Genomic DNA, 23,044 nt, shown 5'->3' on the forward strand with positions numbered 1-23,044 from the left:
GGCCTGCCACAGGAGGCAGTGGGGCTGGGAGTGTCCCGTGGGAGAGGGGTGCACATAACCATCTGCATGTGTGCACATGGGGGTGTGAGTGGGACTTCTTGGGATTACTCATAGATGGGTGCTTAGCAATTTGCTGTTGATTTTAAAAATTAACATTTCAGAAATATCTATTACTTCTGCTGACACTCAATGCTTGCTGGTTAGTTGTGTGTTATTAATCTATAAAGGGCTTCAATCCTGCCTTAATATAAATTGCATGAACATAGTTTTTTCCTGCAACAGCCACCACACTCATTGGTGTAAAAAATGTGTGTGACCAGCTGTGACACAGTGAGGTGCCAGGGGAGTCTCTCAAGCCTGAGATGTTGGGCACTGAGAGGAGACCAGGTTCCTCCAAGGACCTGTGCCCCTCTGCCTCTCCACCCTCATTTCGAGGGACAGGCTATGAAGTCTGTAGATTCACAGAAACTTATGGAAACGGCAGGTCAACTTCTCCAAGCCTCCCTGGACTGAGAGGCCACCTTGGTGGGGGGAATAAGAAATTTTCCCTTCCCCATGAACTGCACAAGTCCTTTCCCTGAAGAGCCAGATGACGCTGGCTGAGGTCTCGGTCCTCAACCTCAACCTTCAGATGAAGGAATTCAGTCCTCCAGACCCAGGGCTGGTGGTCTCCATCCTCTCCTTTGGTCTCTCCCTCTGCCAAGCTGGAGGACCAGCTTTAGGCCACCAAAGCAAAGAGAACCTGACTCTTCCCTCTACTGCTCTCTAGAAGGTTCTTGCAAAGGAGGAGTTTAGGGAGAGGAAGGGCAGGTCATTAACAGGAGCACTCAGCCCTCTATCCACAGCCCTTGCACGTCTCCCCAGGTTCCCACAGTTGCCACTGAGGCCTCTGGGTCTCTGACACGTGTCTTGGTTACCACTTGTTCCTGGGACACTTTTCTTCTCTTCCACCCTCTACCACACCCGCTCCCAAACTGGCTCAAGCAATTTTTATGGCTGCACAACTCTGCAAGATACCCTGAAAGTCCTCTGCTGAGGACTCGGCCAATATGATATGAACATCACATACCTCCTCAGCTGCAAACCCCATCTCATCAGCTAGAGCAGCTGATCACCTTCATTCCAGCAACCCCCCAACTAGGATCTCCCCCCAAAATAATGCCACATGGCAGCTGAGCCAGCTCTGTGAGCTGACCAAAATTTAGTCACCTAAAAGACTAATTTGCACCCTGAGTTGTTAACAGACGAAATAACCCTGATTTTTTTTAATTTATTTTACAACACACAAATACATCATTTTACAACGTAGTAAAAAAAAAAAAAAAAGGACTTAACAAAAGCCTCTCGGAAGAGAAAATCCATTACATACACATTTCAGGAGACTGAATATTCCCCTGTCTCTCTGGGACAACCCTACGGTTCGTTTCCAGCTCGCACTGTGAATGTAGAGGGTTGAGTACTCCTAGCTCAAAGTGAGTGAGTGTCCGGTTCTCTGCTGGTGCAGAGGAGGCGGCGGCGGCTAAAACGGGCAGCAGCAGGCTTCACTGGGCAGGTACGGCTAGGCAGGGAAGCAGGGGAGCTGCCTCCTGGCTGCGCTCAGCAGACATGTGCTCCAAGCGCTCTGTGTAGAACCCGTTGAAGTCCAACCTGAGAGACAAAAAACCCTGAGGTTTCAGCAGCCTACTGGCTCAACGCCACCCAAGAGTGGCATGCAGCAAGCCAAACACGCTGCCAAGGGCCCTCGAGAGCTCAGTGCTGCAACAGCCACAGCGCACGCACTCGCCAAGGCACTCAAAGGCAGCAAGGGGATCCAAAAATATATAAACTCTTTTATAGGGTCAGACAAATTTTAGGACAAAGTTGGTTGAAATGAGGCTGTGAAGCAAAACAAAGCAAGTCTCGCTGCAGGAAGAAGCGGAGGATGCTTGTTGGTGCAGGAAGGGGGCCTGTGCCGCAGCACGGACCTCTCAAGCAGCCACACTTCCCATGCCCACCCTGCTGAGCACAGCCTTGCTCTTACCCAGCCATGGCCCCTGGAGCAGAAACCTCTCCCAGAGCATCAGCTGAACATGGCCACACCGCAGCAAGCTCTGGACCTGCCATCCCCGCATGGGACTGCCCCGGGCTGAGTAGACACAGCAACTTGTTCAGAGTGAGATGGGGACATCTGCACTATGCCACAGGTGTTGTCGGTGACACCTCTTCTGTGCTCATCCCTTGACAACTGGCTAAATTTCACCTGTTCTTTACAGGTGTATAAAATACATCGGGAAGGACCAATTGCTAATAGCTTTTTCTCCAGAGCCACAGCTTGACCACACAACCCTGGAGACATGTCACTCGGGGATAAGGTGCCAGGGGTGAGGGCTCCTCAGTCTCTGCACCTTCCCAGCCACTTCCCACCACTGCTTAATACCAGAGTTCACCACCACTGAACTCCAGTATTAACTCCCATATGCAATCTACCATATTATCCACTGTAACTACCACAAAATGTTGCCGTTTCCATTACCACCACCTCCTTGCTAACACAAATATGCTTCAAACGGATTCATGATTCAAGAAGACAAGTAACTGGCTGGAGGATGCTCAGCCAAAATCACAAATATTGCTGATACTTGTAAATGCCTCTCCAAAGCGGGCAACATCACCAATATCATAATCCTGTCTCCCTGATATTCCAAAATTATGCCACAAAATCACCCAGCTCCTTGCCTGCTGTGACCTTCCTTAGGCAGATCTCTGCATGACGAAGCCAACTAAGACACGTGCAGCTCTTAAAAACATGTGCCCTGGGAACACTAAGCAATAGTCAATATAAGCCTGTGAATCACACAAAAGTTACTCTCCTTTTCTCAAATTAAGTTGCTCCAATACTAAATGAATGGGCACAATATTTGAGTTTCACATTGCTTAACGACCTTACACAAACGGCAACAAATTGTTCCTTGACATTTTTTGGTGACTGCGGAAAACAGAGCCTCGACAGATGGAATTTATCTGTTGCTCTCTCCTGGTTGAAAAGCTTACATCTCTCTAGAGGAAACCTGACACTGAGGCAGGCATATTTACCAAATTTTGATCCAAATATAAGGCCAGGACTCACTTACATCCTTGCTTTGAGGATCTGTTCCATTTCTAAAGGTGCTTTATTCCAAACTTCTTGAATTGCAGATTTTGATGTGCTTTCCCTACATTTTTAGGCTTACATGATCTTTGATAACTATCTCTTAAGAATTTGCGTGGTGCTTCCTCAAACTCTGCTTGCACTTCAGTTTCTTGTTTTGTGGCTGGAATTTTTATTCACTGGGGTTCACATCACTTCATACGTCCTACCGGTCTTACTCTAAACTCAGTCATTACTGTTTCCTCCAAACTTGTAAAGGAAGGATATCTGATGAATACTAACAGCACTTGATGGGTAAGATTTCTAAGTATTTGGAATTAAGTAATCCTTCTGACAAAGTCCTCTAAGCTTTAATTCTTCTTCTTTTCACTACTGGGATGTGAAGGAGTGACTCTGGAGATTTTCTGCAGTTGCCAACCCTCTGTCAGCACTGCTACTGATGGAGCCAAGGCACCTGAGCAGGACTTCAGCACACTGAAGATCTGTGAGTTACGTGTTAGCTTCCTTGCTTTGAAGGAAACTCTCTGGATCTCCGTCTGCTGTTGTTTGGTGCTACAAGTATAATGGTTGTGCCTCAGTTACTCAGTACTGTAAACTGAATAAATATTAACCAGAATCAAATAAATAAAATCACAGTACCAGAATTATGAATAAAAGGGATATTTTGTTATCTATCTTACATGTTGACTATCACCCTTGAAAAGCAGTCATATAAAAAGGTTATCATTTATAATAAAAGACCGGTATGCCTTATAAACCCTTCCGTCTCTCTGTCAAATATGTTATTTCAGATGGCAACTGCTCTGCTTCTTGGGTTCCTGTTGCCATAGAGTCCAGGACCTGATCCAATAATCTCTACAAGACTGAATGAGAGCTAAATGTCACGTCTGGGCACTCATCGTGGGACTTCCACTCTTTAAAGCATTACTGAGCAGCCTGTAGAAATGGAAAGACATGTTCTGTTGCATGGCCTGTTAACATGCAGTATTTCAGTTAAGGAAATGGGGACATCTGGTTTGTCAGTAAAGGTCCAGCTATGTCCAACATCTTGGTGAAGACTCACTTGGTCCCAGACAGTCCAAACTGGGGGACTTGATAGTGATGACAGTCCTGGTGGCATAAAGACCCAGTATTTCCTCTGCAGCCCTTGAACAGAACTGGGGCATGGAAATACCAGGGGGCAAAGGACTCAGATCCTCTTCTGAACAGCTGGTTGCAGCTTAGGTCACCATTCTCAATGCAAACTGCTAACGGAAGCATTTTGTTTTCTCACAATCCGCCTGAATCACCATACTTCTCCTTTCTCCTGAAGCAGGAAGTACTCGTTGTAAAAACCAACCTCTCCATATTTGGAAGAACTGGCTCCAGAGTTTCCACAGCTCAGGCATCACCTCCAGCCACAGCTAACGCTCATGTGTGGTCTGTGAAACACAAAGCCATCTGGTGGAGGATAGCTCCTGGCCATGGCACCATGGACCCACAATTGAACAAGATACACAGCCAGTCTCCATGGTGCAGCATCAGCTTGTCCCACTGTCCTGGTAGAAGAATAAAGTTGACGCAAGGGTGGGGAGGCAATGATAAAAGGGGTGAACTCTGATGCTAAATGTAGGAGCAGTGCTGGAAGGAGGACACCACCTGAGCTACTGGCAGAAAAGGCCTTACATCAATGTCTGGCATCACATGCGATAAAGTGTGATGGAAGGCTGCAGGACTTCTGCTGTTGCATGGTGTAAAGACTGGTCGAGGACTTGACGTTGTTGACTTCTTGAGTAAGCTGAGAACCAACTCCAGCCTTGGACTGAGCTGGGTGATCCCACCAATGGGACGATCTCCACATGTTCTTTACAAGACTCAAGAACTGTCGGGTCAAGATGCTCTTCTATTAGAAGAGCAGGCAACTTGGTCTTCAACACTGTGTTGGCCATGCTCTGTGCCACCTGCAATGATGTCCAAGCAGCTGGATCATGGAGTTAATTGCCATTAAGATCTCCTGGATGGAGCATCATAAAAAAGCCCATCTGTTAGAACTTGTACTGGTAATGATAAAAATGTAAGCACTTGATAAAGGAGGAGGCAGGGCTGGAGCACTGAGGAGGAGTAAATGTTCTTGCCTGGATGACTCAACTGCTTGTGGTCTCAATCCCTGAATCTAACCTGACTCTGTATGCTACTGTGACACCTAGGAGTGATGGCAGCAAGGGGAGCGTAACAGCTTAATTTCTTTGGCCTGTCAATTTTTCCACAGATGGATCCTGCCTGCAATCTACAACAGTCCAATGATGATAAACAGTGATGCCCAGGCAGATGAAGGTTGACATAAAATGTTCAGAAGGCCTTGATAAGCTGCACCATCATTTCCTAAAAGGATTTGCAGAGACTTAGCTGTCCTGGTTAGTCCTGAAAGGAACAGCAATCACTTGTACAGTTGGGGCCTCCACTCAGCCACAAAAATGTCTTCAAAGAATTTCCAAGATGAGAAGGAGACCTCTGACTCTGGTCACTTCAGAGATGGAGTGAATCAGAATTATTAGGACTGTGGAGAAGGGGTCCTTGCCTACCTTCCCATTTCAGGGATTGAGTATCAACCAATAAGGGCGGTAGGTGGTAGGTGGTAGGAAGATAAGCTCCTACCCTGACAGGGAATGGAAGCAGGAGAGTTCAGAGCAGCAAGCAGTCCTGTGGCACTGCATTTCCTTTCAGATGCTTGTGAGTATCCCCGTCCTCCTTAAATAAGGAATACAATCCTACAAGGAAGAAGACAAGACATGTACTTCTCTACAGTGTTGTGGGAGCTGATGGGCTAGACTCCACTCCTGGAAGTACCCATGGTAACAGGGATGACAGGTTTTAGAGTTCAACCTTGGACTCAGCTGTGTGACCACATCTCAGACAGAGCAGCAGATGCTAACACAGGAGGCCAGGGGCTGTGTAAATGCATGGTAGTTGCTGGTCAAGAAGTTCTCAGAAGTAAAGGACAACTGGAAGCCCAGTCTCCTGCTGGAATACTTCACAAAATAGTGTTTGCAAAGGTTGGTACCAGGAATTCTGGACAGCCCTGTCAGATGCTGTTAGAAAAGGACAATGAAAGCTTCAAGAGACACGGCATGAGGAGGGGACAACAACCTGCTTCAAAAACACATTTCTAAAACCTTTTCTCTCTCTGTTTTCAGATGTAGCACATCTCAGCAGAGGTGCAAGGGTTATCAGCCAGCTATAAAAGACATCTGGTACAGAAGGGCAGCGAACAGAACTTTAATGGTTGCAGATTAATATTCTTATGGTTTTCCTGAAGATTAAGTTAAAGGATGAAAATGACCAACAAAAAGTACAGTTCACAAAGACCAAATAAAGCAGAAGAGCAATAAGACTACACTTAAATAAAACAAAATAAAACAGAGGACAAAGCACAGTTAGGAGAAAGCTCAAAGTACCTTTCAGTCCTATGTGGTTAAAAAGAACTAAGTAAGGATCTACTCTGTTCTGTACTAAATATCAAAGGGGCTGGGGCATGAATCCCTACAGCACCAAGGGAAGAAAGAAAATGTATGTGATCAACCAGTTATCAGGCACTTTTATGAACAAAATTACACATCATTGACAACTGATTCTAGCATATCTACCACTGAAAAGCATTACAACTTCAGATGAAAAACATTCTTAAAAGTAGGGAGTACTCCTTGGTAAACCAAGGGCTTTCCTCAGAAAAAGATGAAAGGAAACAACACCTAAAAATGACCTTACTTTCTGGCTAGTCCTGTAAGAGCTGTTTACAATTGCTTACACATGAAAATAAGGCTACACACCGGCTTACAGACAGCATGAAGAAACTAATGGATGTTTAGGATGGCTTTGTTTTCTGTGCCCTAGCTGACACCAATGACAAAGAAGGTAAGTCTCAAGTGTTCTAGGCTCACACACACTGTAACAGTTCAAATGTGTCTATTAGGCTTACAAACATAGAACAAGTGCTTTAAGTGTTGGTGTTGAAATATTTTATATTCATGAAAATCCTAGCCTCTTAAAATTATGCCTATACGCAATATATATCCCGCGTCTTCACTGGAAAAAATAAGTCACTGTAAAAATGAATTGGTTTTCATATGTGCCTAACAGTCTGCAAGCAGCATTTCTGAAGTGTTACAGTCTTTGCCATGTCTGAGGCAGCTGGTGACAAGCAGCTCTTACATGCAACTTCCACACCAAGGTGACTCTCTGAACTAAGAGATGTCAGCTCCTGACCCTTGCTTGCCTTCTTATTCTGTGGTTATATGCATGCCTCAGCTGAACATTTCCAATCTGCAGGATGCTATGTTTCACGGGTGCTTAACTCTTGAAAAACATATTCCAGCCACAAACACTAAGAGCTGCTCCCAGAAGCAAATTCCATAGCTGCAGTTATTTCTGTTTTGCTCCTAAAGCACTGGTAGCAGGATCAGAGTGAGAAGCATCCTGCTTGCACAGCACATGTGCTCAAGTGGGGATAATGCTCCTAGAGCATTATCTGTGGTTCTTCAAAGCTAGAAGTACCACGGCAGGTCCCTCCATGCTAACACCAATCTATAACACAGATCTTAAAAAGCCTAGCAACACTAATACGTATGACTCTCATAGCAAAACCAAATGTTAATCATTCCAAAGAAGGCCTTGTGCATCTAATTTTATTGAAAAAGAAACACAGATGTTATAAACCTAGCAGCAAAACCTAGATCTCCTCCTCTCTCTCTCTCTTCCTGCAGTGTGTCCTGTGTACCTGACTTTTGTGTACCTGACTTTTAGGTATTACTGGAGGAATTTTGATTTCTAAGAAGCTAGTAAGTATGGGTGAGGCCACAATAAAAACATATTAAGGGGTGCTTATTTAAATAAATACAAGATGTGAACTTAAAACAAAATAGCCACTTATGATCAATCCCTTGCACGGTTTTCTCATCTTGGAATACTTACGCTGTATTCGGGAATCAGCTTAGTCACTGTCTACACACTGAGATGACCCCCAAGAAAACACTTGCATTACATTTACAATAGACAAATAGACTAATTTCACATAATTCAAATTAATTAGGTTTTTTTTTAAAGCCTTGGGTTGAAATGCAAAGTAATATTTCTTGTGATTTCAGTGTTTTCATTGATGGGGCAGACATGCACAGTTATAAACAGCAATTATTCTCCCTGAGCTGAATTTGGGAGCCACAGGAGGGGAAGTTATAGACAGAAAACTACTGGCTCACCTGTAGATGATGTTGAGCATGCTGTGCTCACAGTCATTGGTGCTGTAAATGCTCAGTTTGTCCAACAGGTCCAGTAGATGTGTTGAGAAATTGCTATCAAACTTGTTGATTGTTGCTTCAAAGCCAGATGTCATGTGGAGGTTGTCAGCATGCTCTGCTAAAAGCTATCAAGACAAAGGCATAGTGGCCCCATGTGTTTGCTGATTCGCACTTGTCAAAGAGATGCAATTATTCCTTCCCTATTTCCTAACCTGCTCAAAAATACTGCCATAAAACTTAACAGTCGCTCAGCTGCTAAAATAAATCTTTCAAAACAGTTGCAAGGTCCTTGGTAGTTAAAAACCTTGCTATGCCTATCTGGGAGAACCCCAGGGTAGATCCCAGTAGAGTTATCCTCAAATATATGCTATCATTTATTTTCAAGTAGGAGGAAAAGCCAGTAAGCAGAAAATGAGTGTTGCCTAAGACAGGCTGTAACCTCTGGAGCACTCTGGATTGCCTTGCAGTGTGATGGACCTACCCAGCTGTGTGCCAGAGAGGTGCTTTCAGTGGGACAGGAGGCAGCCTGTTAACCACAGAGCATGCCAAACAAATCGCTTAGTACATGTGCATCTAAATAGACAAATATGGACAAGACAAATACCCCATATATGAAGGGGATGGGTTGCAAAGAGTCACACCTGACAGTTTATTGGCTCATCCATCACAAAATGCTAGTTCTGGAAATAAGAAAGTTATTGAGTTGCAGAAAGCCTGTATGTGGGTACCCACTGCACAGCTGAAAATAGAAGAACTTAAAAACAAGGGCAGCGACTGCTGTGGGAGACAGAGTCTTCAAAGCAGACTTTGAGAACACCATCAGTGTTCCACACTGCCCTCAAAAATGCCCACAATTCTGCAAAGATTCTGCTTTTGGGGCTAGAGGTGCTCTAGAAACTAGGAAGGTCTATCTGCAAGAGGTAGGACAGCCACTCTGACCAGACTGCAACCCAGGCAGCATTCACAGAGGAAAGGGCCAAGCTGTCCATCCTGTGGTCCCACCTTGTTAGTCAGCTTCTTCTTCACAGTCTCTTCAGCACGCTCCTCCTCTGTTGGCGGGCCCAGCATTGTGCCGTGCTCCAAGGTGAGCCGGTCCATCTCATTATCCAGCTTCATGCTCTGGGTGAACCTCTTGGAAGGGCAGAGGGTTGGGGAAATGGTTAGATCCCATTTTTTTCAATTATGGCAAAGCATGAGGCTGACTCAGTTCTGCTAGCCCTGCAGCTAGTTAACTCCCATGAAAGCTAACTCTGAGATTAAATTTACAATGTTATTACACAAAGCTCCCTAAACCCAAAGGAAGGTGGGCTTTTTTGAAGCTATGGGCTCCCTGAGATGCTGGCTAGAGTGTGCCAATCACATGGGTCCTCTCACCAGTCTCCATGGGTCCAATCACCAGTCCTTGCCTGACCCTCAAAAGAGCATGCTAAAAACTACAGAGCCCTACAACTTACACCTCAAATTCTGCTGCGGGACTGACTGAAGAGAGGTAATTCGGTTCATATGAACCTGATCCCAACACTGAAAAAGAAGAGCATAGAGAATTTTGTGGAGGGAAAACCCACAGAAACCATTTGGGAGAAAGGATGAGGGTCTGAGCAGTGAAGCTCTAAAGCCTGCTGGTGGGAGGAACAGAGGTTCTTCCATGTGCATTGAGGACAAGAAGGGTTGAGTTGAAAAAAGGCACTGTCATAGTTGGCTGGTACCCAAAGCAGCTGGCAGTGGCATGGTCAATGCAGGGAGGCTGTACATACCTGCATGCAGTTTGTGAACATGACACAGACAGACATCAGCTTGGAGAAGATCTTCAGCAGCTCTGGGTTGGTTAGCATGCAGTCCTTCAAGCAGTTATCCAGGAAGCTTGTGTGGTGGCTCAGGACATCATCAATATTAGATGCCTGTGACAGGATAGTACAATAATGAAAAACCAAACCAGGACTGCTGTGCTGCACCGGACCAAAGCTCTAACCCAGCATCCTGCTTCTGATAATGACCTCTCAGACATGCTCTAGGACATGTTGAGATACTTCTCATGTACCTTCCAGCTTTGAGAAACATCCTGAGATGGAGACTGTATTTGCATTACTGCATTCAACAGCCCTTCACAGGCTTTTTACCTTTGATTTGCCACATCACTTTCTCAACCAAATTACGCTTTCTTTAATCATCCAAACCCTCCACTGGAAAGGAGGCTCAGGATGGAGTTACCTGCTTTATGCACTTCCTTTGCTTTTAAATCTGCTTGTCATGCCCACTCCCACCTTCACAATCTCAGTAAAGTCAGCTACAATAAGTGGAAAAGAGAAAAATAAATCAAAGAACCTTAAATGTCAGTACGTTTACGAGGCTTAAACATACAAGTTATTCAGAAACATGTTTTAGGACCACAATAAGGAACAGGGACATGCAGTGCTGCAAGGATTCTGTAAGATTTTTGTCCAGCTCTGCTACTTCAATGGGCTGTTTTAGTCTCAAGTTTTAAATGATAGATTAAAAACCCCCTCTCACTCTGTACAATTATGGGATGTTCTGAAGCTGAGAACACAAGTCAAGCTTAGGAAAGAACCATAGGACTAAAATTGCCAAGGTATCAACACTGCTCCATCAGGATTAATGCCACACCCCCCCCCCCAAGTCTTTTAAACAACTAGTACGAACAGGGATAAATGCCACTCTCTAATGCAATGAAGATGTTAGTTGTGTTGATGAAGACAATGACGATGTGAAGATGAAGATACTAGTTATATTTTTAGGAAGAAAGCACCTTAACTTCAAGTGGAAATGCACAAGACAGAAGTCTAACAAATAAAAAACCAACATAAGGCACTACATGAGATCAGTGAGGATCATCATTTTCCCTCCTAAAATGCAAATGAAAGTAAAAAACTACCCCAGACTGGAGGCTATGGAGGTTAAAGAGCCAGTTCTGCATTCTCTGTTTGGAAATAAATCATGCTTTTATTTATATCAAGGAAGATTTTATCCAGTAGCTGGGGATATGTCATCCCTGGTGAGCAGCTCTTTTAAAGGACTGCATAACAAAGTGGTTGCTGAAACAGCTTCTTTCTTTTCTTCCTTTTCTCAACAGCTGGCAGTGTTGAGATGTTTGACTCACAGGTGCCCATATCTCAATGCCTAGAGCCAGACTGTTCCTGCCCCAGCACTGGTAGAGGGCATGCTCCATCTCTCAGAGATTTAAAAGCCTTGAAGGACACCAACAAGGATGGGAAGCAGACATACATTTGGATTATGTCTCAAAGACTTTGGTAACTTGCCAAAAAACTTTCTCAGTTTCAAGTGACAACTTGTGTACATATTCACATCATGGGCATCTTTGAGTCGTTACTGCTGCACTATTACTTGGAGAAGCCCTTCATGCATTGTAAAGCAATGGTAGAAATGCTCTACAAAATGCTGCAGCAGCCTTCGAGGTTTCAGAAATGAAGAAGCGTATGGTGAAGGCACGGACAGATCTCCTTCTTGCCATACAGCCATGGAAACACCTTTCCCCAGTGCCAGCAAAGTCACTTTACACCTGCTATCTCAACATCTCTGGCAGGCTAAAGAGGCTCACAGATGTTCCACAGGGAGGGAAAAATTCTGCCCACTTGGGCTATCAAAGAGGTTTGGTCTATAGATGTTTCTTGGGAATGGGCTCCTCCAAGAAACAGTATAAATTGGCAAATTCCTCTTTGGAACAGAAATAAAAATGCTTCAGCACCTCTGTATCTCTGAAGGAGCAGAGAAACTCAAGGGCTCAGAGCCAAAGCAGAGAGAGATCTTCAGACAGAAAGTCTCTGCAAAAACTCTGGAGTCCGGAGATTGCCTCTTCTGAACAGGGGATGCCATCAATACAGACCATGTGCCTACTGCATTTAATGGTCCCTTCTAGGACATCTGGAATCAGCAGAGACTGAAAGAAAGCGCTACGTGAAATCAGTATGGAAGAACCTGGGACAGGATAACTTGTTCAAGTGCCTCAATTCAAGTAAAGTAAACTGAGTATTATATTTTGCAAACCTAAACTTACAACAAAATTAAGAAGCAAGTACACTTCTCTCAGATCATCCACGAGCTTGACATATAACCTCTTCTTGTTCAGAAGTCCTCACCAAGAATATGTAGAGATGCTCACAATCCTAGACCTGATACCTCCTGTGAATTCTCCAGGAAAAAGGATGACAGGGCATCAAAAAACGCTGGTTAGCTGACACCAGAACAACTCCCCAGTACACAGTAGAAACAAAGACAGGGTCAGTTCATATTGAACATACACAAGGCTCATCAGAGAGCCGCCAAGAGAGCTGCTGTGGCTTAATGCAGATTGCAGAAGGAGTATTGGGCTGTTTGGTACATCAGATAAATGTTTTCCACTGTGTAAGAGGAAAAAGATGTGCAATCCAGAAGCGTCTGATCACAGGATGACTACCAGAGGGATGTACATTTGCCTCCTGTTCCCTCACAGTAGCTGGGGCACCCTAACACGAGCCTCAACACAGCAGCACCACAGTGGGTAAGGAAGCTGAGAAGGATCATGAGGAACGCAGTGTCCGTTAGGATAAGGAAAATTACTACAGCCATCACAAAGGTTATGCTGCAAAATAAGGGAGCTCGAGGAATTAATTACTGATCATCTGCTCTAAATAAACACAAGTTCACTGCCTGGCACAGCCCTTGCCTGTGCTGAGTGCCATATGCCAAGACAACCGTCATACAAAGCTCAGGGATAGCACTTCCTAAGGGCCTTCTCAAGTTGTCTCCTGGCATGGAGGATATAGCAGTAGGTCAGATTCCCTCCCTTGGCGAAACCCTCCAAGACTACTCCACCAAGCTTTGTACCCTCGAGCATTTTCACAGGCTTTCATGACATATCCTAGCCCATGCAATGCATCCCTGCAGCTTCATGCTATGAAAACAGCTACAATACAACCCTCCCCAGACTGCTACGAACACTTGAAACTGGAAGAACACAAAATGATTGTATGTTAGGACCACATGGGACCCAGTGGACACATTTGCTATGTAATGTGGAGCAGACAGCCTATGTCTCTGCCCTTGTTTTAGGCAGCGGTACAGAAGTAACCTAAGATGCCATCTCTGCTCTCTTTTTCCTCCCACAAAGACTTGTTTCTATGCCAGAAACCAGCAGGAGCCAGGCAGGTCCACTGGTGCTGAGAGGTGAGGCAACCAGTGCCCTGGCTCCAGCACATGTTCCTAGGGAATGAAGAAGCTATGGGCTGGGCCCAGGCTGATGGCAAGGAAGACAACATGTATTTGCAGCATTGCTGTGGCTTTCACTAGATCCACCAGTGCTCAAGCATCATCCTTCGGTTGTCTAATGAACTTCCACAGTAACTCTGTATGCCCTGGAAGTCTAGATCCTTACCACAGTCAGGTAGAAAAGGAAGGCAGAAAAGGGTTTGCTCTAGACAGACTGAGAATAGCCCTTGATCTGTTGGTGACAGATTTTTTTCTCTGTTGTTGAGGATGGAACCAACAAATCTGACATGAATGAAACCAGATATGAGAAGACCTTCATGGGCTTCTTGAACAGACTGTTCTGAAAGGTAAACTCCCAATGACTTCTCATTCTTGGTTTAAAACAGGCAGGTGGGACATTAGCTGAGAATGTGTTCCTCTGCGAGATAATAAAGGCATATCACATGCCCATCAGGAAATGAAAACTGATTCTTGCAGTTTTTGCTATGGCAAAAAGTTAACTTCTGGAGAAGTCACTGATTTGGATTATTGAACCAGAAATATTCTGTAACACATCTGGAAAATCCCACAGCTCAGAACATTACATCTCCATGAAAGGAACCAAAATGATGCCAGGCATGCTTTACCCAGATGCCCCCTCGTCAGGCATAAAAACCAGTGGGAAGTGAGCTTAGCCTCTCCCAGATACCACCAGAGTGGAAAAGTTCTCCAGCCTTGCCCACCTGCAGTGGGAATATACATGAGGAATAGCCACCTGAATAAGGAAGGCCCTGTTTTATAACAGATAGTCCTAACATGCCAGTCCTTGGCAGCTTCATAGAAGAGAAAGCACAGACTTGGCTTTTAAGAACACTGGAAGTCAGCCAAGGAAACAACTGAAGATGTCTGGATCTGTTTGTGATCTTTGCACCCTGCATCCTTCTTCCTTTTCCATAGTTTTCTTTCTTCTATGTAAGGCAGTGTTCAGCAGAACACCACCTTTACATAACAGGGTGCAGAGTATAAGCTGGGCATAGATAGGAGGATGCAGCAGAAGAAAGGGATATATGACTGGTAAAGCAGAAAGGTGATGTAGAACAGCAGCACTCTTTGCGGTGTGAGAAGAACAACAGTTCCCAGATACTTAAGTGCCTCCAACAAAACATTTAACAGACACCTGCAGTAACTGAAATTAGGTATTTTTTCCCCTATATTAAATTTGTTAACTTAAGACTTCCATTCCAACTTTTCTCAAGCACGCACACTCACCAACTTCAGGTTCTTCTCAAGAATGTGCCATGTTGGCTCCATCACTTCAAACATCATATAATACTGGATATTTTGTACAAAATTCAGCATCCGCTGCCGCAATGTGAAAGCACCAGCAAACCTAGGAGAAAAGTCACACCCACACAACTTAGAGCTAGCAAATGCCATGGAGAACTATCACCAGGCTTGCACAGTCAAGCAGAGCTAAATATTTCGGTCCTAGCAAATTCACTGCTGCAGTGTGAGAGGGATTATAAAGTTAATGCAAACCATCTCTGATTATTTTCCACATATTCAAACGGCTTTCCCTCAATTGCTAGAGTCAGAGTTTTGAACCTGCTGTAGACTGGACAATTACTTTGAATATTTGCTTATATTAAACTAAAATTTTAATATTAAATATTAAAGCAATTTTACTAGTGTAACTATCTAGTGAGACATGCATTCATTAGCGGGGCAAAATTTAACAAGATAAATGGTTCATGTTTCTTTCCAGCCTTACCTGTTAAATGAACACTTAAAAATATTCTACACCTTGCATCGATATGTTCAGGGGATCCCAATATTTAATCAAATAATCTGCTACCTAGGCTATTTAATGCAATTTCACCTTAAAAATAGAATGATGGCATTATATAGAGGTTCTTTCAATGTTAATTTATGCAGGCTCTGTGATGGCAAACTAAGAACTGACTTCAGCAAACTGGGACAGGTCACTGGAGAGGTGGGGGATACCCACCCTAGGAGTTTTCAACCACGGCTGCCCTGTCCACTGCTGATCACAGTTGTCCTGTAAGCTGGAGGCTGGACTAGAGACCCTCACAGGTCTCTTTCGCTAACACCTCTACAATTACAGGAGAACCAGAGCTACAGCCATGTTGGCTGAGATCAGCGCCAAGGCAGCCGAGGTTACCTTGTGACAAGAAAGTGCCACTGGCAAGGCAGAAGGTACTACCTGGCAATGCTGGGGTCTGCCTCACTCTCCAAACAGGCACCTCCAGCACCTGGAGTGCAGATCCAAAGGTGAAAATCCACCCTCACAGATGGAAAAAGATAGAATGATTTTCTGGGAAAACACTGCACCAATTTTACCTTATTAAATTTGTATCACACCAAAACCCCAAACATTAGCCAAGCGGTGCAAAGGTCACGAGTCCTTGCTAGTGGTCTGGCCAGAAGAAAAGGATGTTGCTTTTAAACTACTAGGGTCCTTAGTAATCTTGATAATTCTAAAGTAGCGACCAAGACGATACGTGCACAGATGTCCTCTGCTGTTCAGTGGAAAAAGAGGACTGAGCCAAGCAGCACAAAGATTATTGAGCAGACACTTCCTACTGAAACCTAAAATGTTATATTTTGATCTCTCTCAGCCTGTAAGAAATTTGTAAGGATCTTTTTCACCTCAAAATGATCTGATCCATGTCATGACATATCTAACTAGCAAGAAGGAAAACTAAAACTTCATATCTGACCCAGCAGAAAAAAAGGCCATACCACTTAGCTGAATGCAGAGAGAATTGCTTGGCCGTCTTATTGCTGATCCAAACATTGCACAACTGTCTTTCCACATGTTTGCAATAGAACATGTGTCTGAAAAGCATCTGGTATCTTGTCAGTGCTTTCCTGGAAAGAAAGAAGAAACCCATCCAGATTAAGCCCTGTTCTGATTGACAGACTAAACTGTGAAGGCTGAGGCTGCTCAAAGGCAAAGAGACTTTACACAATACGTTCCTTACACCTTCAGACACACGCAGAGCCGCACTGAAACAATTCGAACCAAAGAAAACAAATTACATCTGTAACCATCCCAAAGAATTTCTCTCCAAGGAGTCCCTCCTCCGTATTTCCTGCCAGCGGGTACATCACCAGCCTCCTTCTTCAATTCCCTTGAGTTACCTGCAGAAAGGTCGTTTACATAGATGCTGGGAGGGACGGAGGGCTGAAAGCCTGCGGTCATGTACCCACTGCACTGAGACTGCTACGCTGACCAAAACAGTTCACCAGGATTCTTCAAAAAGATGAAGAAAAAGCTGTAACCAAACTACAGGCAGCATTACCCCACCAGCGATGCACTGTCAGAAGCAGATGGGGATGCTTATTTATAGCTTCAGGGACTGGATTCAGGTCTGCATTCAGACACTTCAGTGTAGGTGTCTACAGAGCTCCAGTTGATACAGTTCATGAAATCTTACCAAATAGTATTTTCACTTCCATAGCTACCATCAGAGCTAATACACTAAATTTGAAAGAGAGAGACATAATTTCAAAAGTATCACGTCATTAGAAAAGTCCCACTGTGTCAACTGATTTTTTAAAGGGGAAATTAAAGGACAAACTAATTGTTGGCATTTAACAGTTCAACATCTGTCAACCTGTTCATGTAACACTGCTTGTCCCATTTGCCCTGGCTCACAGCAGCAGGTCTGCCAGTGTTTCTCCAGGGAAACAGGAGGCAAATCCCTGCAGAAAAACGAACCATTCAGTCCCTCATAATTCAATTAAATGCAAAATAGCTTGCTATAGCAATTCTAGCAACAGCCTGTGTCCTTCTAGTTTGCAACCAGGAATACCAGAAAGTGCTTTTTTTTTCCACTCTCCACGTTTGAGAAATGTTTGATTCTTGCATAGAAACCCTCTTGTGAGAGTTCATATTCTTAGGGGAGATACTTCAGAAAGCCATGGACAAATGAAAACTGGGTGACCAGTCACAAGTAAAACCAGGGATCAGGCTGAGAAAGCACCCTTTGATCTACGTCTTCCCACCATTTGAAATGAAAGTTTGACTTTCCAAGCATGCCTTAGACATGATCTAGTAGGGCTCTACTGAAGAGACAATCTATATTCCATAGTCTACAAGTGGAGGAAGCAGGGTTCAACAACCCCAAAGCATTCCTTACTAGTCAGCAACTTATGTCACTTTAAAGATACAGGCTTTCCAGTATTTTGCTGCGTGGAAACATGCTTCAACCCCATGCAAAAGTTTCTGCCTTTTTTTCCTTCAGTGGACTGATACCTTACCTGTTTATAATAAGGGACAGAGGCCACTTAACAATGTAGTCAAAGGAAAATGCTTCCAGACCACTGAGCATGAGCTCTGTGGGATCTGCACTGATAATGGCCTTCTCCTGTTTCGTTTCTATGGCCAATACTCTCAAGAGCTGTGTAATGAGGTCATGGGGCATCAAGTCAATCTATAAAGGAAGAGCAGGAAAAAAAATGAAGCCACAGGATACTCACAACTACTGCATAGCAACAGACATGTGGCAGAAGTGCAAATTATCAGAATCACTCTCAAGTCATCAGACCAACCTAGGAAGCAATAGTGAATGGTATGATCGGGAATGGAGCAGCAGACACCAGAGCAGTGTCACTGTAGTGTTTAACAATCAGCATACAACATACTACCCTACTGATCGCTCTCCCTTGCCCTCGGCCTCTGTAAGGTCTATTCAGATCTCACACTCCCCAGGCACAGCCTCTGTGCTGCTTCACATCTGTAAAATACGCAGGACTCCTTAATAGGCAGGACTTTTAATCGTGTATTTTCTTGTACTCCAAGGTGAGCACCCAAGCTGAGAATAAGCATGAGAGACACACTACTGCTTCCCCCTCATCCTGAGGCCACCCAAAAGCACCTTCTCCGTGTTCAGATGCCAGCAAGAAAACACAGTCCCTTGTCCAGGGTGGGTGCTTCCCGTTGCTAATCTGGATGAAAGAGGATTTTAACCCAGAGAAGGTCTACAGAAGGACAGCCACTCTTTTCCTTCTCTGTACATTCAGCAGGTTCTCACAGGCAGACAGATCTTCCCAAATCACGGCAGGCCTTCTGCTCAAATTCAATTATCTTCTGCTTACATACATTCTTACCTTTAAATCATCTTTGAAAGGATCTGTGTTGGCTGTGCTCATTCGCAGGGCTAATTCAAGCAGAGCCTCTAGCCTCGTAGTTATGATGTCATCTACAGGCTTCTTAAGTTCCTCTTCTGTGAGATCCATGAAGTGAACAAAAAAGTCCCCTTGATCCATCAGGAAATAGTGTTTTATAGATCTGCTCAGGAAAATGAAGGGACAATTGATTATGTTTTTTAAAGCCCAAGTTAATCTACATTAAACCTAAAGGAACGAAAGCAATCAATTCAGCCAGCCTGCTGGGTTTGATCACAAAATGTTCATCTTCATAGAGAACACAAAGCCATAAATAACCTGGAGACTAGACTTTTATGCATGTCCCCTCCTCCCTACCACCTCAGTCAGGATGCTTTTGTGCAGTCAGATCAGGGCTGGTGCTGTTATTTTTTCCTTGAAAAATGCACCTTAGAAAAAAACCCATATGCCCTACATTGCTGGGCGAAGGCTCATACTGCTATCCTGAACAACACCCCAACCTCCACGGTGTGCGGATCCATCCAAGAGGCAGTTGCCAATTCAGAGCAGAATCTTGGACTCCTTTGAATGAACATGTATCTGTGCTGATTTTAAGTACTCCAGGTACTTGTGTTGACTTCTGCTGTAGTAGGATGCATAAACTTTAATTGTCATTTGGCACCTGGGAGAGTTAACTGCAGTGGGCCAGGAGCTTGGAAATAGCTCAGAGGAGAGTTTGAGGATTAACTTAGCACCTGGCCAAAAATCTCACATGATAACTGCAGTTTTCAGAGCAAAAATAGGACCAGCACAGCCTTAACACAATGTGGTTGCAGACTCCTGATCACTGTCAATTTGAGATGATGCTCAGCCCCTCTGTTTCCCTGACTGTCATTACTCTCTTGAACTACGAAAACTCCTCCAGTCACGAGGAAGTCATGACAGTGTCAGTGGTTAACAGAGGACACAAGAGATAGGGGAGCGAGATGCTTACTGCTGACACACCCTAGAGCGCAAACCCAAATAAAAACCTGACCTAATGCTGGCGACAATCCCATTTAAAGCAGGAGGTTGAACTAGAGAACTGCCAAGGTTGTTCATCCCTTCCAACCAACATTTCTGGGATGGTGGACAGAGTCAGTACTCCCGCTTCACTGAGGAGAAGTGGTTATCTGTCACAGGTCCCTGGGGTTTGATCACAACCATGCCACTTTAGCCCTCAAAATGCACACACACGCTGGAAGCTCAGTATCTTTCTCCTCAACCAGATGCCCCTGCACTTGCACCCCAGCAGATTACATATACACAGGACAGCTGCTGAATGATCTAGCAGAGAGCCTGTTTTGAAGATGAGGAGGTCATAGACATCAACCCCAGCTGGAGAGGCTGAGCAACACCTTAATCTGAAACTATATTGTAATAGACGGGCCCAACAGAGGACATGTGCCACCAGAACTTTGGAAGCCAGTGTCTTTTGAACAGTCCCGTAAGCAAAGAAGGCTTGGAAGGATGACAGTCATTAGCAAGCCTAGGAAGAATCTCCTTAATGACTGGCAGGTTTCAGGCAGCTCTCATAACCTTTCGTGAAACAAGGCATGTTCTCTGGTGGTTTTCAGAGGGCAGGAAGGCACGTATCAGTTTCAAAGGAGTGAAACATGGATCTTCAGGTCTTCCCACAACCTCTCTTAGCTGGAGCCGTAGCGTTCCCAGGTCTGGAGCAGATACCTTTGTTGCGGCTACAACTTTTTCAGACCTAGTAAAAAGCAGGCCCAAAGCAATCCCACCCGGCCTGCTAGGCACATTCACTTCAGTTGCCACTACTGCTCCAGCTTATGTCTCCCAATGGGCATCTTCTTGTGCAAGGCACTTGGCAGGTTTATCCCATGAAGCTCAGACCACTTTCCTTCACACTGTGTCACTGGTTTGAAGGAGAACCTCTGGTACCAGGTCTCTGGTACCTCCTACACCTCTGGTACCAGACCAATTACAAACTATCTTACAACCAGCTATCAGCTACGATTTCCTACATATTTGTTGCTGTCTTGGTCTTCTGGATAGTTAAGATTCCTGTTTTTAGTGTTTTCTGAAGATAGTAATAAACGAAAAGCTTGATTCACACAAGGAAGCTGGAGTTTGTGTGCTAGAATGCACTTGCATTTGCTATCGGCTGAATGTGTTAGGAGAATCAAAATATAGGTTATTAAAATGAACTTTAAAAAAGGACAATGTTAAGAAAAACCCTGCACTGGAACTTGGGGCTAATCACTTACTCTATTCCAACTACCTATGTTTGCATGAACAGTAACCAATGCATATATTTGGTGAGATGCTCAATAGCAAACTATTTCTTATTTACATTAAACTCTTCTTGATCATACCAGATGATATTAGGAAACTCCTTTCCTGGATGGGAGTGACATGCAGCCGTGGGACAAGTCATGAGAGAGGAGGGGGATATCCACCCTCCCCGAGGGCAGGTTTTGGGACTGGCCTAGACAAAGCTATGGCTGCCCTGACCTAGTTGTGGCAACAGCCTTCCAGGGAAGTTGGACTAGAGACCCCCAGACATCCTTCCCACCCAACAGTTCTATGATTTTACGCTTTTCCTTTTTTTTTTCTTCAGAAAAAAACCCAAACCTTATTTTTTCAGGTCAACCTTTCTAATGGAAATAGAGAGAATACATTAATAATATCGCAAGAAAAGAGAGCTAACTTCAAAAACTTATGTTCACTATCAGAACCAACCTATTTAACATGCATTCAGTAAAATAAATCAAACCTTAGGTGAGCCACCAGCTCTTTCTCCTCCATTAGGAAATCCAGAAGAACTTTGCTAGCATAGTTATATGCTTTTTCTATTTGTTCCACATATGCTCGCTCTTTTAAAGTATAGATGACCTCTTTAGCCACAGGGCAGGTAACATCACGTCCACATTCTCGCACAACATTTAAATATTTCCCTAGAAGAAAAAGAAAGAACGACCCATATTCATACCACAGGGAAACTTTCAAACCACTACCTTCAAGCAGAAGATATGCTGTGAAATGTTTACACTAAGTTCTACTGAAAGCTGGAAAGGATTTAGACACCTTTCAAAACATTATACAAAATTTTAAATTAGGTACCTAGTATTACATTTAAGGAGAGATTTAGAAATGGTTTTGTTTCCCAGTGGTGGCAAAACATCTCTGCAGATAGCCAGAAACTTTGAAGATCTCGTGCTGCACTTCAGAAGTAACTTTTGAGGTATTTTGTACTTATGGAAGAGAACAATGGTAGCCATCAGGCTGCATGCTTCATTTAAAGAGCCAAATTAAAACTCAGCATGTTCAAACCTCAGTTGTCCAGCTCCATCTAGCTAGCTGCTAGAAAACTGTACCCATGAAACAGAGCAGTAAGACAGACAGCTCCCTTTGCTGCTGGACTCCTTCCCACATGTTAGTTTATTTATAGGATTTGGGGTTCTTTTTAAATCTGATTCTTCTATTCCTCTGAGAAGTTCAGCTGGACAACCCCATAAACTGACAAAGCACGATGACATTTACTTTACCTTTACACAAAGAATGATAATGCTTTTCTCAAGATTCCTCTTACATCAGAAGCATATCTTTACCTACCTGTGCTTAGTATTTTGTCAGCCATTTTCTGCAAGAATGAGGGTATCTGTTGCTGAACAACAGTGTATCTTTGATCCCAATACTTGTCATTATAGTCCTCCTGAATCTTCTCCTTCTGCAGCTCATGTTCCTCCACCATGAATTCACTGAACAGTTAAAGCAGATGTTTAGAAGCAGGAAGTGGTACAATGAGGATTACTTTTTTTCACCTGTAAACTGGCAATATGATCTATCAGAAATAAGGTCTCATGAAAATACATTGCAATCAAGACCTGAAATTAGTCTGTATTTGTAGTAAGAGGAGAAGCATTAAGAGGATGCAGAGTGTTTCTGCTAATCTGCAATCAATTATGACAGAAACAGAATTTTATAGGGTTCACAAATCAAATCTAAACATTATTTGGTTGTCAGTGTAGAGGTGAGGAAGCTGGCCTTTATCAGCCATCTAACCATCAGGAAGGCATTAATTTTAGCTATTTTAACTTGAGTTTTACCCCCCTTAGGATTCTGAAAATGTGGGAAACAGAAATGCTGCATAAACTATTAAACACAGCAAAATGCTTCAAATGATTCTACAAAAGCCAAGAAACTTCAGAGAGTGTTGTTAGCTCATATCAGATTAGCGTATTGGTGGACTACATTTAACACAGATTCACTGAGTTATCACACTCTTGTCCCATGAGAAGAGGGCTCACCC

General features: G+C 43.9%; 1 protein-coding gene across 5 annotated transcripts in view; it reads right to left on the reverse strand.

The window, feature by feature from the left end:
• Positions 1–1,264: 1,264 nt before the first annotated feature.
• TUBGCP2 (tubulin gamma complex component 2) overlaps positions 1,265–23,044 on the reverse strand; it is a 36,987-nt gene continuing 15,207 nt past the window's right edge. For 4 of the 5 annotated variants that reach the window (XM_072869801.1, XM_072869799.1, XM_072869803.1 and 1 more), the window contains exons 9-18: positions 22,348–22,493; positions 21,509–21,689; positions 18,733–18,913; positions 17,884–18,056; positions 16,360–16,488; positions 14,866–14,986; positions 10,152–10,295; positions 9,400–9,528; positions 8,359–8,522; positions 1,265–1,647 (exon numbers count right to left, since the gene is read on the reverse strand). In XM_072869801.1, coding sequence (XP_072725902.1) covers positions 1,542–1,647; positions 8,359–8,522; positions 9,400–9,528; positions 10,152–10,295; positions 14,866–14,986; positions 16,360–16,488; positions 17,884–18,056; positions 18,733–18,913; positions 21,509–21,689; positions 22,348–22,493 — 1,474 coding nt within the window. In that variant the 3' untranslated portion in view covers positions 1,265–1,541. The other variant, XM_072869804.1, reaches the window with a different exon arrangement.

Source organism: Ciconia boyciana, chromosome 8, assembly GCF_034638445.1.
Source record: "Ciconia boyciana chromosome 8, ASM3463844v1, whole genome shotgun sequence".
NCBI lineage: Eukaryota > Metazoa > Chordata > Aves > Ciconiiformes > Ciconiidae > Ciconia > Ciconia boyciana.